The sequence below is a fragment of the Daktulosphaira vitifoliae genome, unplaced genomic scaffold (genome assembly GCF_025091365.1).
Source record: "Daktulosphaira vitifoliae isolate Bord-2020 unplaced genomic scaffold, ASM2509136v1 Scaffold_1, whole genome shotgun sequence".
Lineage (NCBI taxonomy): Eukaryota > Metazoa > Arthropoda > Insecta > Hemiptera > Phylloxeridae > Daktulosphaira > Daktulosphaira vitifoliae.
In genome coordinates this window covers 58961767-58979959 of record NW_026099572.1, presented here as the reverse complement: position 1 = coordinate 58979959, position 18193 = coordinate 58961767, and the positions used below count along the sequence as shown (strand labels likewise).

At 31.3% G+C, this 18193-nt stretch overlaps 2 protein-coding genes across 37 annotated transcripts in view; one reads left to right on the top strand and one right to left on the bottom strand.

The window, feature by feature from the left end:
• Positions 1 to 18193, bottom strand: part of LOC126894757 (uncharacterized) — a 239303-nt gene that overhangs the window by 6122 nt on the left and 214988 nt on the right. The gene's annotated exons all lie outside the window — the stretch shown is intronic.
• LOC126908504 (E3 ubiquitin-protein ligase Topors-like) overlaps positions 1 to 18193 on the top strand; it is a 56568-nt gene that overhangs the window by 5489 nt on the left and 32886 nt on the right. For 32 of the 36 annotated variants that reach the window (XM_050690725.1, XM_050690657.1, XM_050690910.1 and 29 more), the window contains exons 3-6: positions 1797 to 1820; positions 8621 to 8644; positions 8787 to 8813; positions 11751 to 11894. In XM_050690725.1, the coding sequence (XP_050546682.1) occupies positions 1797 to 1820; positions 8621 to 8644; positions 8787 to 8813; positions 11751 to 11894 (219 nt within the window). The remainder of the gene's footprint in view (positions 1 to 1796; positions 1821 to 8620; positions 8645 to 8786; positions 8814 to 11750; positions 11895 to 18193) is intronic. The other 4 variants (XM_050690649.1, XM_050690692.1, XM_050690667.1 and 1 more) reach the window with 4 other exon arrangements.

Here is an 18193-nt window from a genome sequence, read left to right as displayed (position 1 = left end):
AAAAAACCCTTGTTGCTATTATTTGCAGGCCTATCGAGTTAAAATTTTTTTAGTTTTATCAGCGCAATTATATCTTATTATTGTCCTGTGAAACTAAAAATCCTAAAAAGTTTTTTTATTATAGTTAGAATATATTTCTATATTATCAATAATAATAGTCAGTTTCTAACTTACAAGGAGAAATCATGGTGATGGGATCGCTGATTTTCAAAAAAATTATATGAATCTAATATAAATTGAATATAAAATTGTATTTACTTTGAATTTTTTTAAACAAGAAAAATTACTTAACAGACAAATAACCATTTGAACTACCTTAAATAGTCTTTTTTATCCTATTTCTTTCGAAGCAACATGTGGGTCAATGGGTCACGTACGAGTCCAAAGCGTTAGTAGTACAGGGTTCTCAAATCCCGCGTAGCTGTCTATTTTTTTGCATTTGTTAAATATATTTATAAAATATTTTTAAAATATTGTCACAATATATTTTTTATAATATTTTAGAAATATACCTTTAAAATATTGTGAGAATGTAATATTCGCTGCCAAAGTATATTCTGAGAACATTGTGAGAATATTTCAATATATTCTGGTTATATTCTAGAAATATTTTAATATCAAAAATAAATATTCTAGGAATATTCTAGAAATATTTCATTGCTATGTGGGTAGTTGCAACCTTTACTCTGTCTGTCGACGCGATGCTCGTTAAAGCAAAGACATTAAGCTTAATGACTAGCTACCCAGTAAGTATAGGGATGCAATACACTTAGTCCAATACATTTATTAATAAATTAATACAAGTCTCAGTATTAACTGAGAAAATTGTGACATTTAGCTCGTTCCGCCGTCACGATGTTCGTTAGAACAAAGACATTAAGCTCAAAGACTAGCTACTCAATAAGAAAAGCACACAATACTTTGTTATTATTTATATTATTTTTACTATTAAATAAAAATATAAAGTTGGGTTGGATTTATTATTAAAATAAAATAAAAAAAAAGATTTAATGTTTAAAATATTATTTGATATTTATTTCCACAATAAGAAAAATAAAACATTATTAGTTAATGAACAAATTAAATTAAATTAAATGATTCACCAAAACAAAATTCACTTTAAAATTTCTAAGTGTCATTTAATTTTAAAGAAAAATATTCTAAGTCCAAATTAATTAAAAAATCGACTTCCGGAGAGTGAAATCTTGAGTTGAGTGTCATAGATTTTGAAATCGCTGAAAGAACTCGTTTAGACAGGGAAAAATGGCTTTTTATAGTCTGAGGGGGTTAGCCCGACGATCTCTACCGTGGTCCTGGAAGCTGAGGCTTTGTATTCTAATTGGTTAATTATAATGAGTGTACACTGTGTGTAGGCGTTACTTAATAATCTCTACAATAAGTAGATTTTATCCCATAATTAAAGGGTTATTTTGTATTTTAAATAATAGAACCTTGTTTTGGTGATCTTGTATAATCATAATATGTGATATAGATGTACAAATGATAACAAAATATTATATGTTAATATTATAAGTAATAATATAATATTACCAAAACTCTTGTGATCATCATAGGAGCTGCTCCCATACCATAGAACTTATGAATTTGTATAACATTATCAGTAATTATTAAGGACTATTAGATATGCATAAATATTGACTTTTGTGTATTTGTAATTAATTGTCAGAGTAATAAATATCGGAATTATTCATTTATAATTAATAATTTCATGTTCTCTTAAATTTCAATACATTGAGCAAATTATAAAAAAACCAATATTCTAAATTTAATTATAGGTGATGGTGCTAGTTCTTCAAATGGTAAGCAAAAAACTATTAAATTTAATATTACATCACAATACATAATATTATTGCTATTTAAAATATTAATATATATATAATATTAATATTTAAAAATAACTATATATAATATTAAAAAAAACAAATCTACTATATTTAGTTGTAGATGATGTTAGTGATTCTTCAAGTTATAAGCGAAAGATTAATTACATTAATTTAATACTTCTTAATTTATGATATAAAAAAACCTAGCATAATAGAGTCGCGGCAAAGTGGGGACAAGGCATAGTTGGTTCCAGTATAGATGATATCTGACAGTTATTAAAATCACTATCATAAAAAACGCAACGATGCAAATCTGTAGATAATGTTTAATTTAAAAAATGAATGGATTATTCCAAAAGCTACATGATCTCCTATTTCCTTATTTTTTTTTTTAATATTAAAGTATGTTACATAAGCTTTAATTTAAGTTATATATAAAATTGTCAGTATTTCCGGAACACTTTCAAAAAATTAAGTTAATTTGTTGTAAAAAAGTTGGGTCATTTTGATCCCCCCTGTGGGCAGTTATAGTGTCCAATTTATAAAAAAAATATACCAAATGTTAGGTCAAGATATCATGCATCTACAAAAAAAATCTAAATTAATTTTTTCATTTTTAAAAATGTTTTTTTTTTTATTTACTTTGAATATTTATAATCTATATTACAATTGGTACAATAAGTAAATTTGATATTAAAAAAAAAAAATGATATTAAGAATGACATGAATTATAATAAAAAGAAGATGACTCATTAGTCACACCTCTAGCATGTTCTTTATTTATTATAGTTACGAATAGTAGTTAGTCATTAGTTATTTATACGATCTCTATTCCATTGGCGTTTTAGTCTGCGAGGAGGATTTGAGGGTAGAGTGTTTGTTAATATTTTATTAATTAATGGGTTTCTATGTGTTAATAAATTTTGATGAAATCGTTTGTAGTACATTACTGCAAGTTCGTTTACATTTTGAATTTGTAGATCTTTATGTAAATTTATGTTTGATATATACCATGGATATTTAGTTATAAGTCTGAGTGCTATTGATTGAAACGATTGTATTGGATTTATGTTCGATGGTTTGGCTGGACCCCAGATTTGGATACCATAAGACCAAACTGGGCGTATAATAGTTTTGTTTTAAGTTGAAGTTTTGAAATAAATAGAGGATGTAAAAGATGTAGTCTGTTTCTTGCACTTTTTCTTTTTTCTTTTAGATGAGGGCCACACGTCAGTCGTTTGTCAAGCGTAATTCCTAAGTAATTGATCTCTTCTTTTATTGGTATAGGGATATTATTCATAATAATTTGAGGACATTCTTGTGGTTTGAAATTTAGAGTGAAGGTGATTTGAGCAGATTTATCTTCATTGATTTTTACTCGCCATTTTTTTGCCCACAAGTCAATAAGGTTGACATGATATTGGAGTGAAAGACTGGTTGCGTTAGGATCACTATTAATCGATAATACTGCTGTATCGTCTGCGTATGTGGCTAAAATTGTTTTATTAGTTTGAGGGATATCGGCAGTGAATGCATTATAAATGTCTGGTGATAAATCACTTCCTTGAGGTACACCTGCATTTATTTTTTGGTATGATGAGAATTCATTTCTTTGGCGAACGACAAAGTGTCTGATTTCCAAATATGATTTTATAATGAGAAAATATGGAACAGGTAAATAGTGTTTTAATTTGAATAGTAAGCCTTCATGTCAAACACTATCAAAGGCCTGCGCTACGTCCAAAAATAGACCGGCACAATAATGTTTATTTTCAAGCGTTGTTGCAATTTCATCAGTTAGTCGGTGTATTTGATGTATTGTTGAGTGTCTGTTGTGAAATTCAAACTGACTATTTGGTACAATGTTATGTAGTGATAGAATAGGACGTAGTCTTCTGAGTAATATTTTTTCGAAAAGTTTACCTAATACTAGTAATAAACTTATTGATCTGTAAGACGTAGAGCGATGTTTTGGTTTGTTTGGCTTTGGTATTAAAATAATAGTTGCGAGTTTCCAGATTATAGGAAAATATGATAACCTTAGCATGGCATTGTAAATGTAGGTTACCAAAAGTAAGGTTTTTTGTGATACATTTTTTAAAATTTTATTGGTAATGAAATCATAACCGGGCGCTTTCCCTAGAGTAAGATTTTTTATTAAATACTCTACTTCACCTGGGGTTGTATATTTGGCTGGTAAAATCATTGGTAGTGGAGTTGTTAAGAAGTTTTTTAATTCTTCATTGAAGTTACTGTCTGAGTATAAATTAGTATTGGGAGTGAATGTATGAAAAATTATTATTTATTAATAAAGTATGAAGGGTGTTTCCTCTATGATTGGAGGCTCTACTTCCCCAATGATTGTGCTTAGCGTTATAGTCGCCTCCAGCAATAAATGAATGATCTAACGTTGAAAAAAATCTGTTAAAATCATTAGAGCTTATGTTTTGATCATGTAGGCAGTAAACAGACGCGATTGAAGTTAGTATGTTTTTTATTTTAATTTTAATAACTGTTACTTGTAAAAATTTTTCTTGAAATCCCGGTGATTGATAATGCTGAATGTTAGAAGAAATAAGTATTGCAGTACCAGCATGTGCTGTACCGTCTGGATGGTCGGTTTTATAAAGTGTATAGCCATTGATTTTAAAATTAGATTTGTGTGTTAAATGTGTTTCTGTAATTAGTGCAATATGAATTTTTTTTTCGAAGAGAAAATGCTGTAATTCGTTTTTATGTTGGTTTACTCCATTTGCATTCCAAAGAAGTATAGTTAATTTAGGTATGTTATTGTTAGAGTTAGTCATTTTTTAATAGTATTTTGTTTATAACAGTGGTGAGAAGAGTAATTAGTGGGTTAATTAGTGACTTGAGATCATTAATAAATGTTGATAGTTGGTTTGTAAGGTTTTTTGAGTTTTGAGTGTTGTCATTAGTCAGTACTTGGGCGTACATTCTTTGTATTTGATATTGTGCGTTTGAAAACGTTTGTTGTGAGGTGTGACCTAAAGACTCATTTACAATATTTGAATTAAGGGTTTGTGTTTTCGGTTCTTCAGTATTTTTGTAATAGGTTGATTTCTGTTTTTTCGTGAGATCCTTGTAAACTGTACAACCTCGGTAACTCGAAGGATGTTGTCCTTGACATAATGCACATTTGGGTGGTTGATCAGGTGTTTTTGTACAATTTTGAGTCAAATGTGTTTCTCCACATTTAACACAACGTGGTTGATGGTTGCAGAAATTTTTTCTGTGACCAAAATCTTGACATCTTACACATTGTATTAAGTGACGTGGAGGATGGGGTTCCTCTACTTTTATTTTAGTTTGACAAATCGAAATTAATTTTAAAATTCCTAAATTTTGTTGGTTTGCTTCTAAATCGACAAAAAAAGAGGTAGTGGTATTTTGGTTCTACTTTGTAATACATTTACTACTTGTAACGCGTTATAACCATGAATTGCCAGTTCTTGTTTTACTGGAGTGGTATGGTGCAAATTACGAAAAACGACTTTATAAGGTTTATCTTGTTGTATTTGATATGTGTGAAAGTCCACATTTTTTTCATTAAAGAAGCATACAATTTTTCTATAATCATCCGGTGTATTGGTTTGCAGTTTTAATTCTTTAATGCTACTTTTACAACTAAATGCATTTGAGCCTATAGTTTTTTGTATAACTTCACAAAAGCCTTTGTAATCGAGATCTGATTTTATAAAAATAGGTGGGGGGGTTGATATTTTTGGTTCTTGTGAATCAATTATTTGCTCAGTTTCCATGTCATTGTGATCGTGGATATCTGAGTTTAAAGTAGAAAAACGACTGAGTTGTCGTAAATTATTTGTTGTGTTATTGTTAGGTTGTTTGGCTTTTGGAGACAAGCCCGGTGATGAATTTGTTTTCCTTTTATCTTTGCTCTTTGAGATGATAGTTGACCAGTCGGTTTCATTTTCATTATCAGAAAAAGTAAATGTGTTATTTATCGATTTAGAAGTTTGTAAAATTGAATTTCGGTTTATTATAGTGTTCGGCGTTATCGGTTTAGGCTTATCTCATTTATGAGCTAGCGGAGTGGTTCGTGAGGTAATATTATTATGCATTGTACAGGGTTCATCCCAAAAGTAACGAGCCTTTGTTCAGAATCACATTTTTATTGATTATAACGCTACAAGCCATCAAAATTCTTCAAAATATTCTTCTCCCGTGTCAATACACCGCTGGAGGCGGTTTTTCCATGCCTCGAACGCTCCCCGGTAGGCGTCTTCCGTAACTTCTGTCAGGACCTTCGTCACGGCTGCTTGGATGTCTTCGATAGACTGTCAGGGATGTCCTTTCAGGGCTGTTTTCATTTTTGGAAATAAAAAGAAGTCTTGGGGAGACAGATCGGGACTGTAGGGAGGCTTAGGAACCACGGTGATGTGCTTTTTGTCCAGGAATTCGTTCACGATGAACGCGGTGTGAGAGGGCGCATTGTGATGGAGCCTCCAGTCTTCCCGAATCGGCCACTTCCTCTCCCTCTGCAGGCGGTGGATCCTAAGCCTCAATCTCTTCAACACAGCTTTGTAGAACACTGCATTCACAGTCTGTCCTGGTCGGTGTTCAAGCAATCGCGCACACGTTTCACATTGGCGTCTGTCCGCGAAGTTGACGGGCGCCCTGACCTTGGTTCGTCAGCGACGTCCTCATGGCCCTTCTTGAACGCCTTGTGCCACTTATTAATTTGAGAACTGGACAAACAATTATCCGGGAAAGCCGTCTGAAGCATTGAGATTATCTCAGTAGCGGTTTTCCCCAGCCGAAAACAAAACTTGATTGCGTAACGTTGTTCAATCGTTTTTTCCATGACGACGCTTAGAAACTTCCTTCGGGGGAACTAACGTCCTGTCGCTTCCAGAGCTCAGAGTGAAATGAGGCCGGTCTGCAGTATTTTGTCAGAGTTCCCCCCACTCTTCCTGACCGGTCAAAGCGCACTGGATTGTTTAGTCACGTCAAAAAAAGTTGAGGCTCATTACTTTTGGGATGAACCCTGTATGTCGTTAAATAACTATTTTTTTTTTACTATTAAATGCAAAANATGTTATATATTAATTAAAATGTAAGAAAATTCTTACTTAGAGGCCACCGGCCCCAAAACTGGTGGTTGATTTTACGATGAGTTTGTAGCCCAATCTTTTACCTTTTATCTTTTATTTGATACTAAATTTAAACTAATATATTAATGTATGGTTTATTAATAAGAAAAAAATTACGTAAGCGTGATAGGCCGTCCGTGCCTGACTGTTGTTACGTTGGAACTGATTTAAAAAAGTTATGGCAATTAAAAAAAAAAATAATTTTACATTCAAAAGAATATTTTTTGTCCTGTTGTAATTAAACAAACATCCAACTCTTATTAATGACTAGAAAATTTTCCATATTGTTTTGATGAAGAAATTGTCGTTGAAGGGACAGATTTTCTCATTAGGTATACGATGTTCATTTTCAACAGTATTAATACAATACAATACACATAGCTATTTTTCTTATGAACTCATTTCCTATAGTCAAGTAAATACCACATCAAAATGAGATATGTTAGATTTTCCATATATTCTTTGGCTGCATACTTCCAAGAAATGAAGTTCTTACACGAATTAATTAAAAAAAAATGACATATTTAACCTATTTTTTTAATCGTTTAAAGTAGATTTTTGTGAATATTTATAATAAAAAACCCTGTACATTGGGGTGGCAGCACAAGGGGTCGTGGCATAGTTGGGTCCAGTGTAGATGATATATTCAGTGATTAAAATCACTATCATAAAAAACGCTTCAATGCAAATCTGTAGATAGTGTTTAATCAAAAAAAAAAAATTTTTTTTAAATTAGCATATTTTTGAATATGGCTACCATATTCAAAAATATAGTACATAAAAAAATCTTTAATTTGATATATGTTTAAAGGACGCAGTATTTCCGGAACATTTTCAAAAATTAAGTTGAAAAAGTTAATTTTCGTAAAAAACTTGCTATTTTAAATCCCTCCCAATGAGCAGGTTAAGTGATAGATTTTCAAAAAAATGATATCAAATGAAAGGTAAATATCTAAGGTTTTAGTATAAAAAAAATTATGTTGATTTGTTTATTTTTCAAAAAGTTATGAAAGTTTTAAGAAAAAAAAGTGAAAAAAATTCGAATATTAGCGATTTTTAAATTTGTAATTTTTTTGGATATTTCCACCATTTGCGGGGAACGAGGGAATTTTTTTTCAATTTTTGAGGTAATATCTTCGATTAGAAAAAAATTGTGATATTTTGACGTATCGTTGAAGGAAATCGGTTCGGTGAGATCTAAAAAAAAGTGGTAACAGACACAAAAAAAAACACATCATAATAAAATTGATACGTTCTCAGCTTCCCATCGAAGCTATTACATTTAATTTCTATGTAAGTACTTTATAATTGAATGGAATAAAACCATTTGTTTTTACGTAGCCCTGAACCTTAGCGAGGTTCAGTGGTAGTTAAATGATTTTGCTATGGAAGGGGATGAAAAACTCTTGCGATCATCATGGAAGCTGCGCCCTATACCATAGAGCTTTTGAATTTGTATAACATTATCAGTAATTATCAAGGACTATTAAATATGCATAATTATTGAATTTTATGAATTTGTAATTAATTGTCAGAGTAATAAATATCGGAATTATTCATTTATAATTAATAATTTCATGTTCTCTTAAATTTGAATACTTTGAGCAAATTATAAAAAAATTAGTATACTAAATTTAATTATAGGTGATGGTGCTAGTTCTTCAAATGGTGAGCAAAAAACTATTAAATTTAATATTACAGCACAATACATAATATTATTGCTATTTAAAATATTAATATTAATATATATATAATTTTAATATTTAAAAATAACTATATCATATTAAAAAAACAAATCTACTATATTTAGTTGTAGATGATGATGGTGATGATTCAAGTAATAAGAAAAAAATTAATTACATTAATTTAATACTTCATAATTTATGATATAAAAAATGCAGCACAGTGGGGACAAGGTATAGTTGGTTCCAGTATAGATGATATCTGACAGTTATTAATAACACTATCATAAAAAACGCTTTGATGCAAATTTGTAGATAATGTTTAATTTAAAAAAATGAATGAATTATTCTAAAATCTTCATGATCTCCTATTTTTTTTTAATATTAAAGTATATTACATAAGCTTTAATTTAAGATATATGTAAATGTGTCAGTATTTCCAGAACACTTTCAAAAATTAAGTTGAAAAAGTTCTACGTTCTATATGCATTTTTAAATTTTGAACCCCCTATATTAAGGGAAATTGTCCGATTTAAAAAAAAGTATGACGAATAAAAGAAGTATATAAATATTATTTCTCATAAAAAATTGTTTTGATCCATATATTTTTCAAAAAGTTATTGCATTTTAAAGTTAAAAATGTAAGATATAAAATCGAGAATTTTCATACAAAAATAGCATTTGGTAGTTAATTTCACCGTGAAGACAAAATAAAGTCCGAAATTTTTCTTTTTTCCACTTACAAAAGTTAAGTTAATTTGTTGTAAAAAAGTTGTCATTTTGAATCCCCCCCTGTTGGTAGGTAATGGGTCAGATTTAAAAAAAAAAATACAAAATGATAGGTAAATACCTTATGTATCTACAAAAAAATATATATCGATTTTGTCATTTTTAAAAAAGTTATAGCAATTTAGCCATAAATTAGCGATTTTAAAATTTGTAATTTTTAGAAGATTTCCCCCTATTGCAGGGAACGTGGGAATTTTTTTCAATTTTTGAGAGTTATGTCTTCGATTAGAAAAAAATTGTGATATTTTGACGTATCGTTGAAAGAAATCGATTCAGTGAGATCTAAAAAAAAGTGGTAACAGACACAAAAAAAAAAACACATCATTGTAAAATTAATACTTTCTCCACTTCCCATCGAAAGTAAAAAAAATTAGAACCGCAAGTTTTACGTTACAAACATAATATGAACATTGTGTAATGTAATGTTATAAAAATTAAAAATAATAAATTATTTAAATAATATTTTTAGTCATGTATATATCTTACTATTATTTTTATAATTGGATACATCCAAAAAATGTTTATAGCTATAAACGTCCTTATAAAATGTAATCTAAATTTGTAGGATTAATAATTTCTTCATATTAATTCTTTGCAATAACTTTTATATTGAATTATCATACATAATGTTCACAAAATATATACAATGAACATTGTGTAAAAATTTAAAATAAAGTATGTTAAAATATCCCCTGTTTTATAAATATATTTAATTATATAACAGGTATAACTTTTTTCATCATTACGGTACAACCATGAGTTCAAACAAACATATCAAATTTAATATAGACTGCATTGAGTTCCACAAAAGTACAAAATTGGTATTAGTACGGTTCAGTTACGCTTTTAAGACTGTGTAAATTATAAAATAAGTTTTAGGGCTCTGGGGGAACTATGGTCAGTGGGTAATATCGGTCACCTCATTATCTAATAAACCCATGCATCTAAAATTATGTTGACCATATTTATAGATTAATAATGATAAAAAAAACCTTATTCTTATTAGAACGATATTATTAAAAAACATTATCACGTTTAAATGTGAGAAAATAGTATTCAGCTTTTAAATTTATCAAAAAAAAAATATTTTTTAAGAAATTTCGTATAAGGTTAACAAATTATTATATATTTATAATTTATATAAACTATACTTTAGTGATTTTTGTTTAAATTATTTCATCCCTATATTTTTGTATGTATTTATATATGCCGATAATACTGGTCATTTTAATTTAAAAATATATATATATTTTTATATATATATATATATATATAAGATTATGTTTTAATAATCTGAGAATTTGACATAATGCAGTCAATATGTTTATGCATCCATTTTTTATAATAGCATAACATTTAGAGAATTAGAACCAGAGATATAACAATTTTTGACTAGGGGAACTACGGACCTCTAGTCTACCCTAATAAGAGCTCAAGTTAGACTATAATTTTATGACAGCCAATTGGCCCAATAAATGCAGATTATTAATCTTTATTATTATTATTATTTAACTTAAAAAATTGTATTAAAATTTGTGAAATTAATTTTTAATTAAAAGATTAATTTAAACAGATTTTTAAAGCTCAAACAAAATATTTTTGTAAAATCTTTAGATAAAATACATTAAATTTCAGTGTAAGTACTTTATAATTGAATGGAATAAAACTATTTGTTTTTTACACAGTACTTAACGTTATAAAGGACTATTAAATGTGCATAAATGTAGAATCCCTTGAATTTATAATGAACCGTCTAAGTAAAAAATACTCTTTTAATGGATATACATTAATAACAATAAATAATGAAAAATTTCATGTACTCATAAATTTGAATAATAAAAGATATAAAATAAAATAATAAGTATATTATAATTATATATCTATCGTCCGAATCCTTTCCTATTATAACACTACCAGCAGGTTAACAAAGGTTTTTATCACAGGTTTTTTGAAATAAAAGATTTAATGAAAATAAAATAACATTTTCATTAATTTTGTATACATTTCATTATGTAACGGGTGTATAGCTATTTACATTTTTTGTTCATTGATTTTTTCATTATTTCCATCTAACTAAATATTTTATAAGGAGTAGTTCATTTAAAGAAATTTAACATAAATATTAATATTAAAGTCAGCGTTGACTGTTAGTAATTTCCTTGTTTAGCATTTTTGACTAATGAATTGGCAATGAAAATTTACAGAAATTTAAAAACATATTACGTCCCATACTTTTACTATAATATTTTAATATTATTATTATTATACTATTTTACTTTTATTTTGTTATATATATTTTGTAGATTGCCCTATTTGTATGAATACGATAAGCCCCGAAACTTTTATAACACGATGTCTACATAAATTTTGTGAAGAATGTATGAACTTATGGTTACAACGTAAAAATGAATGTCCAATATGTCGAACTCCAGTCTATGAAAACAATGGTAATTTATACAAATGATATACATATTTGATATTTAGTCATTACTTACAGCACTAAAATATATTAACACTACGCCAATGCCACCCTCGTAAATACATCTTTGTAGCTCTTTGTAATTATAATTAAAAATATAAAAACTCTCGTTATGTAATTCGCATATATGCAAATTATAACTACAGTTATCAAAAGATTAAAGATTTATTCAACTTAAAATTTATATTACAGATTTAAAGTTACGAATTAATTTCTAATGTAATTTTAATGGGAATACTTTTAGAGATGTAAAACATGAAAAAAACTTACTAAATTGAATCCTACATAGAAAATCCAATAGACCTGTAAATAAACGAAATTGTTCAATTATAAAGCGGGTGTTAATATTTTTATCACTAGACATATTCCGGACTCCCTATCCTCCCGTCTAAGTATAAAAATATTAATAACTACTGCCAAAAATTATAATTAACTTGATTAGCATTACTTATTCAAAGGAAAGTATGCTGACTAATATTTATTATCTAAGCATTAAAAATAAATAACAAATTTAATTTTTAAATATTTTTACAAATCCACACTATTATAATACCATTGACATTTACTAAAATTAACACATAATCTATGTGCAATTCACCGCTGACATTACTTTGTTTACCATTGCACGACAATTTTGTTCATTAGTACCTCCAATAATGATATCAACCAAATATAACTTATAAAAATATAAGTCAAATTTATTCGTATAAACAGCGATTAACGTTTAATTTCAAATTAAAAAAAAAAAAATTTTTAGTAGGTTAGTAATTTAACAACAAAATATATTATATTTATAATTTATAGGTATCAATTAATAATATATTTAATTCTTAACTTTGAATACTATAAAAAAGATTTTATAAAAAACCAAATCTACTATATTTATGTGAAAGTTTTGGTGCTAATACTCCAGGAGGTAAGCAATAAATAACTAACATTCAGATGGATAAGACTAAAAAGTTCATTTGAATAATATAATAAGTTATTGAGATAAAATCCTTAATATATTGGTATCTTCATTATATAGTGTTCCATAATATGTAGACCCATTTATAATATATTATAATAATATAATATATATTTTAACACGCTTATATTAGTTTCACCTGTATGTAAGTATGTTTGTAACTCACCACACGCCACGCCATGTGTTATTACTCTCGCGTATCCCGTCGTCTATGACCTTGAGACTGACTGTCGTAACACATTCACCTCATCAATAAACTGGCTCTCCAAAAGCCGATATGACTATTTTTTTTATGACGATATTAGCAAGCATATAGCCTTTATTATCAATAGTAGTAAGACACAGTTGTGAGTTTATAAACACACTAACTGCCAATACAGAAATTGTATCTATTGAAAGTCATAATTGACTGAAAACACTCCGTGCTGACAGCAATGTCATAAAAAACTAAAGAGTAAAAAATAAATATAGTTTGAAAAACTGAAAAACAAGCTTTTAAAAAACATCGAACTAAAAAGTTAAAAATATTTTTTATATAAGCTTAAAACAATAATAAACGAAAAATAATAGTATTATTGTTAAAAAAAGCTTTGTGCTATATTATTCGTAAATTGAGCGAACGATTATTTTCCGTTCATTATTGTTTTAAGCTTATTTTAAAAATTATTTTTAACTTTTTACATCGATGTGTTTTCAAGTTTTTTCAGCTATATTTATTAATATATCACTCTTTTCATTTGTATCCAAAACGAACTATCAAAGGATAAATAATATTAACTATATTCTAAAAAAATTTAACATTTAAAACTTTAATGATGCAATTATATATATTAATTATATATAGAATGTACTGACAAAAGATAAATCATATAAGAAGTTCATTTGAATAAAAAAAAAAGTGTTTAGTTTTAGTTATTATTGAGGTGGACATAATGCCCATGCACTCAGACCTGTTGGTCCATTGTGCGCACATCATACCGAATTGTCTTGATTCGGTTTACCCACCTAAGTGTTATCACCAAAGTGTTAATACATTACCAACCATAAAGTCACCTCTAGAGATGACCAAAGAGTCCTGTCTTTCTGGCGAAATTAAGTATCTCTCTGGGTTTTAGGTTTTTAATATCCTCTTTTTCAGGAAATGGTTTATTCAAGTAGTTTGATCTTAGTGTGGACAAGGCTTCACATTCGCACATGATGTGAAATGAGTCTTCCTCTTCTACTCCACATTTCCTGCACAATGGTGATTCCGATACCCCCATTGCGTTAAGATGCTTAAGCAGGTGACCATGTCCTGTCAGTAGACCAGTCAGGGTGCTTATTTGATGTCTAGTCATGCTATTAAGATCACCCAGCAATAAACCAGGGGTCTTGATAAACATTTTAGATTGTCTAGGTACTACCAAGTACTTCCAGATTTTCCTGTGTTGTTCTCTGCACCAATTCTTGGGTAACGCTTTGAGCGATTGCTCAGTGAGCCCTACCACTGGTTCTGGTCCAACATAGGTGTTCTCTGCTCCTTTCCTGGCTAGAAAGTCAGCATTCTCATTTCCAGTGACACCGTTGTGTCCCGGTACCCACGCTAGTGTAACTTTGTTGAACCTCGATAGTGATTCTAAAGTTTCCCTGCATTCGAGGACCAGCTTTGAATTCACCTGATCGTTACAGAGTGCTTTCAAAGCCGCTTGACTATCACTTAAGATAGTTATCTTCCTATTTTTGTATACCAGCAGGTTCTGAGCCCCTACCAGTATCGCCATCACCTCTGCTTGGAAAACAGAGGGTGTTGTGCCCAATGACATACTGACATTTATTCGTGGCTTTAAGCCCCAAATTCCAGCACCTACCTTTCCTGATTTTTTGGATCCATCTGTATATATCACAAATCCTCCTTTGTCAGTCAGGTGGTTAATATTCCATTCTATACGTGTAGTGATCTCCACTTTGTAGGGAATGTTATTCTTAAGAACCGGTTTGATATAGTCCAAGGGGTATTCTAAAAAGCCCTTGTCTATCTCTTTTAGTATTTTACCATGTTCTGTTGTATCACTCTCCAAAGTCCACATACCTAAGTTGTGGAATCTTAGTGCTGTAGCTTTGGCGTGAGCTTTCACCTCTAGATGCAGAGGAGGCAATCCAATTAGTGCCTCTAATGCGACCGTTGGTGTAGTTCTTAATGCTCCAGTGATGGCAATAGCAGCCATTCTCTGTATGCGACTAAGTTCTTTCCTAGCTGTAATGAGTGCTGTTCTGGTCCACCAGACCAGGGCACCGTACAATATCATAGGTTTAATCACTGACGTGTACAACCAATACATAACTCTTGGTTTAAGACCCCATGTCTTTCCCAAGGCTCTGCTGCAAGTCCACAATGTGGTCATTGCTTTTTTGATTCTTGACTCAACATGTGATTTCCATTTTAGCTTACTATCCAAGATAATACCTAAGTATTTTACTTCTGATTTTAAGCTAATTTCTTGTCCATTCAGAGTAAGAGTGTCCAGGTTGTCTAGTCCTATTCTCTTTCTAGTGAACATAACAACCTCTGCTTTATTTGGATTAACAGATAGACCGTACTTACTACACCATATCTGTATAGTGTTAAGTCTCTGTTGTGCTAAGTCAATAATAGTGTCTGGGAATTTACCCACCACTGTTATAACCAAGTCATCCGCATAGGCTTGTGTATAACAATATTTGTTTAACTCTCTAATAAGCGAGTCCAATACTAGACACCATAGCAAGGGGGATAGAACCCCGCCTTGTGGGCATCCCTGTTTGACACTCTTGATTACTTTGGTCTCATTGAGCTGTCCCAAAATGGAGCGTTCCTTAAGCATGGATTCTATCCACTTAATAATAAGTGGTTCTATTCCACGCTGTTGTGCAGATTCACACATAGCATCGAAGGGAGTATTGTCAAAAGCCCCTTCGATGTCCAGGAATATACCTACTGCATACATTTTATTCTCTACAGCTTTCCCTATCTTAGTAGTTAAGCAGTGTAGAGCTGTATCAGTAGATTTCCCCGTTTGATACGCATGTTGGTTTTCATGTAAAGGGTTCTCCTTAAGAGGCCCCTCCTTGATGTACCTATCAATAAGTTTCTCCATAGTCTTAAGAAGAAAAGAAGTAAGACTTATTGGTCTGTAGGATTTTGCTTCATAATAGTTAGTGCGGTTAGGTTTGGGTATAAACACTACCCTAACCTTACGCCAGCTTTCTGGTTGATAACCATAGGCAAGGCATGCCCTAAATATTTTGCAGAGATGGGGGACGATTATCTCTAACCCTTCTTGCAGAAGTGCAGGGAAAATTTCGTCACAGCCTGCAGCTTTAAAACTGCCAAAGGCTTTTATTGCCCATCTTATTCCACTTGGGGTTATCACTTTCCTGGTTAGTCTCCAATCAGCACAGGTCACACGTTTGTCCTGTGCATCATGTTCCTGTTCTCTGTTGTTAATTGTAGAGTCAGGAAAATGTGTGTTCATCAAATGTGATAATGTTTCATTATCATTATTGGTGAACATTCCGTCTGGCAGTAGTATTGCCTCGACAGTTTTGTTTGGTCCATTCCTTAGTGATCGCAGAAGTCTAGTTGCTATAGGGAGTTGTTGTATATCCCCACAGAACTTCTTCCAGCTTTCTCTTTTGGACTTTTTCAATGCAGATTTGTAGTTCCTTTGGGCGTCCTTATAGGATTCCCAGTGTTGTTCCAAACCTGATTTCATTGCTTTATTTAAGAGCTTACGTGAACTCTTTCTTAATTTAGACAGGTTAGCATTCCACCAAGCTACACCCTGCCCTGTACCTTTCCTTTCTATTAAAGGACAGTTTTCTTTGTAAGCTGAGACAATGGAGTCCTGTAGCATATTTACAACCCCTTTCAGTACTCTGTCTCGACCCCAATCTAAACTGTAGGTTAATCAGGTCACGAGAGAGATCTGCCCTGTATTTGTCCCAGTTTGTTCTTTTCGGGTTCCTATAGTACTCCGTCTCAACTTTGTTAATTTCCAAAGTGAATCGTAAGTGCCTATGATCAGAAAGAGAAGGTTCGGAGGACACTTTCCACCCTTTTATCTTTTGAAGTAACCCTTTTGAACAAACTGTTAGATCAATGACTTCCTGCCTGTTCCTGATAACAAAAGTAGGTTCACTACCTCTGTTCAGTATACTTAGGTCTGTAGTCAGCAATAGATCCATTATAACCTCTCCTCTTTGGTTGATGTTACTGCTCCCCCAAATAGTGTGGTGTGCATTAGCATCCATACCTAGGATTAGTTCTAATTTTTCATTTTTGCAATAATTAAAGAGCATAGTTAGGTCCCTACCTGGGTCTGTGACCTCATATGGTAAGTATCCTGAAGCTACTATGATATTTTTACCATCATTTAGTGTTACTCTAATAATAGTCAAGTCTGCACTTGATAGATTAAGTATCAGGCTGGCTTTAACTTTATTATTAACCAAAATGCAAGTTCTTGGTTTATCTGCTTGTTTATGAAACAGTTTAAAATCCCTTAGATTTAGCCCCTTAATCTGGTCCCCATTTATCCATGGTTCCTGAATAAGTGCTATTTGTAAGGGTGTTGTATGCCTCTCAGTTAGGGTCCTTAGTAATACACTACTGGCCCCTTTACTGTGATGCAGGTTTATTTGCGTGAATTGAATTCTATTGTCAGCCATTCAGATAAACTGATGTTGACGCTTAAAAAAGCACGTTGTGCTGGGTGTGATACAGGTGTCTGAAACAGTCCCTGTGTCACACAGCCCCCACTGTGGGTGGTGCCCCACCACCGTCCACAGGTGGCGACCGTGCCTTGGTTCCGCTCTCCACATTTCCTTTTGGATCTGTGGACAGGTTTCCCTCAGCTGTGGCCGTTATTGAGGGTGGCGGTTTCCTGGGTCCCTTTCCCTTACGTAACACACTTCCTCCCTTCACTTTCGAGGCAGGAGTAAAGTGTGTCCGTTTGCCCCTTACCTGTAATTTACCTCCTTTCCCGAGTGGCACTGGTGATTCCTCAGCCTTCCTCTTCCCAGATTTTTGAGGTGTGGGTTTTTTCACATCCTTCCGGGCTGGTGGCTGCTTGGCAACATAATCTGTGAAGCAAACTCTGCCCATTCCAAAATATNTTCTATGAAGCAAACTATGCCCATTCCAAAATATGGACTGCGCTTCAGTTCCTCCAGTTTGACCATGCTGTTTTCGTCCACACTTAGGAACAGAGTTTGTCCTTTCGGGCCAACCTCTGTCTCATGGTGGACTTTCCAGATCGCCGTGTTCAGCCCTGGGTTTTGTT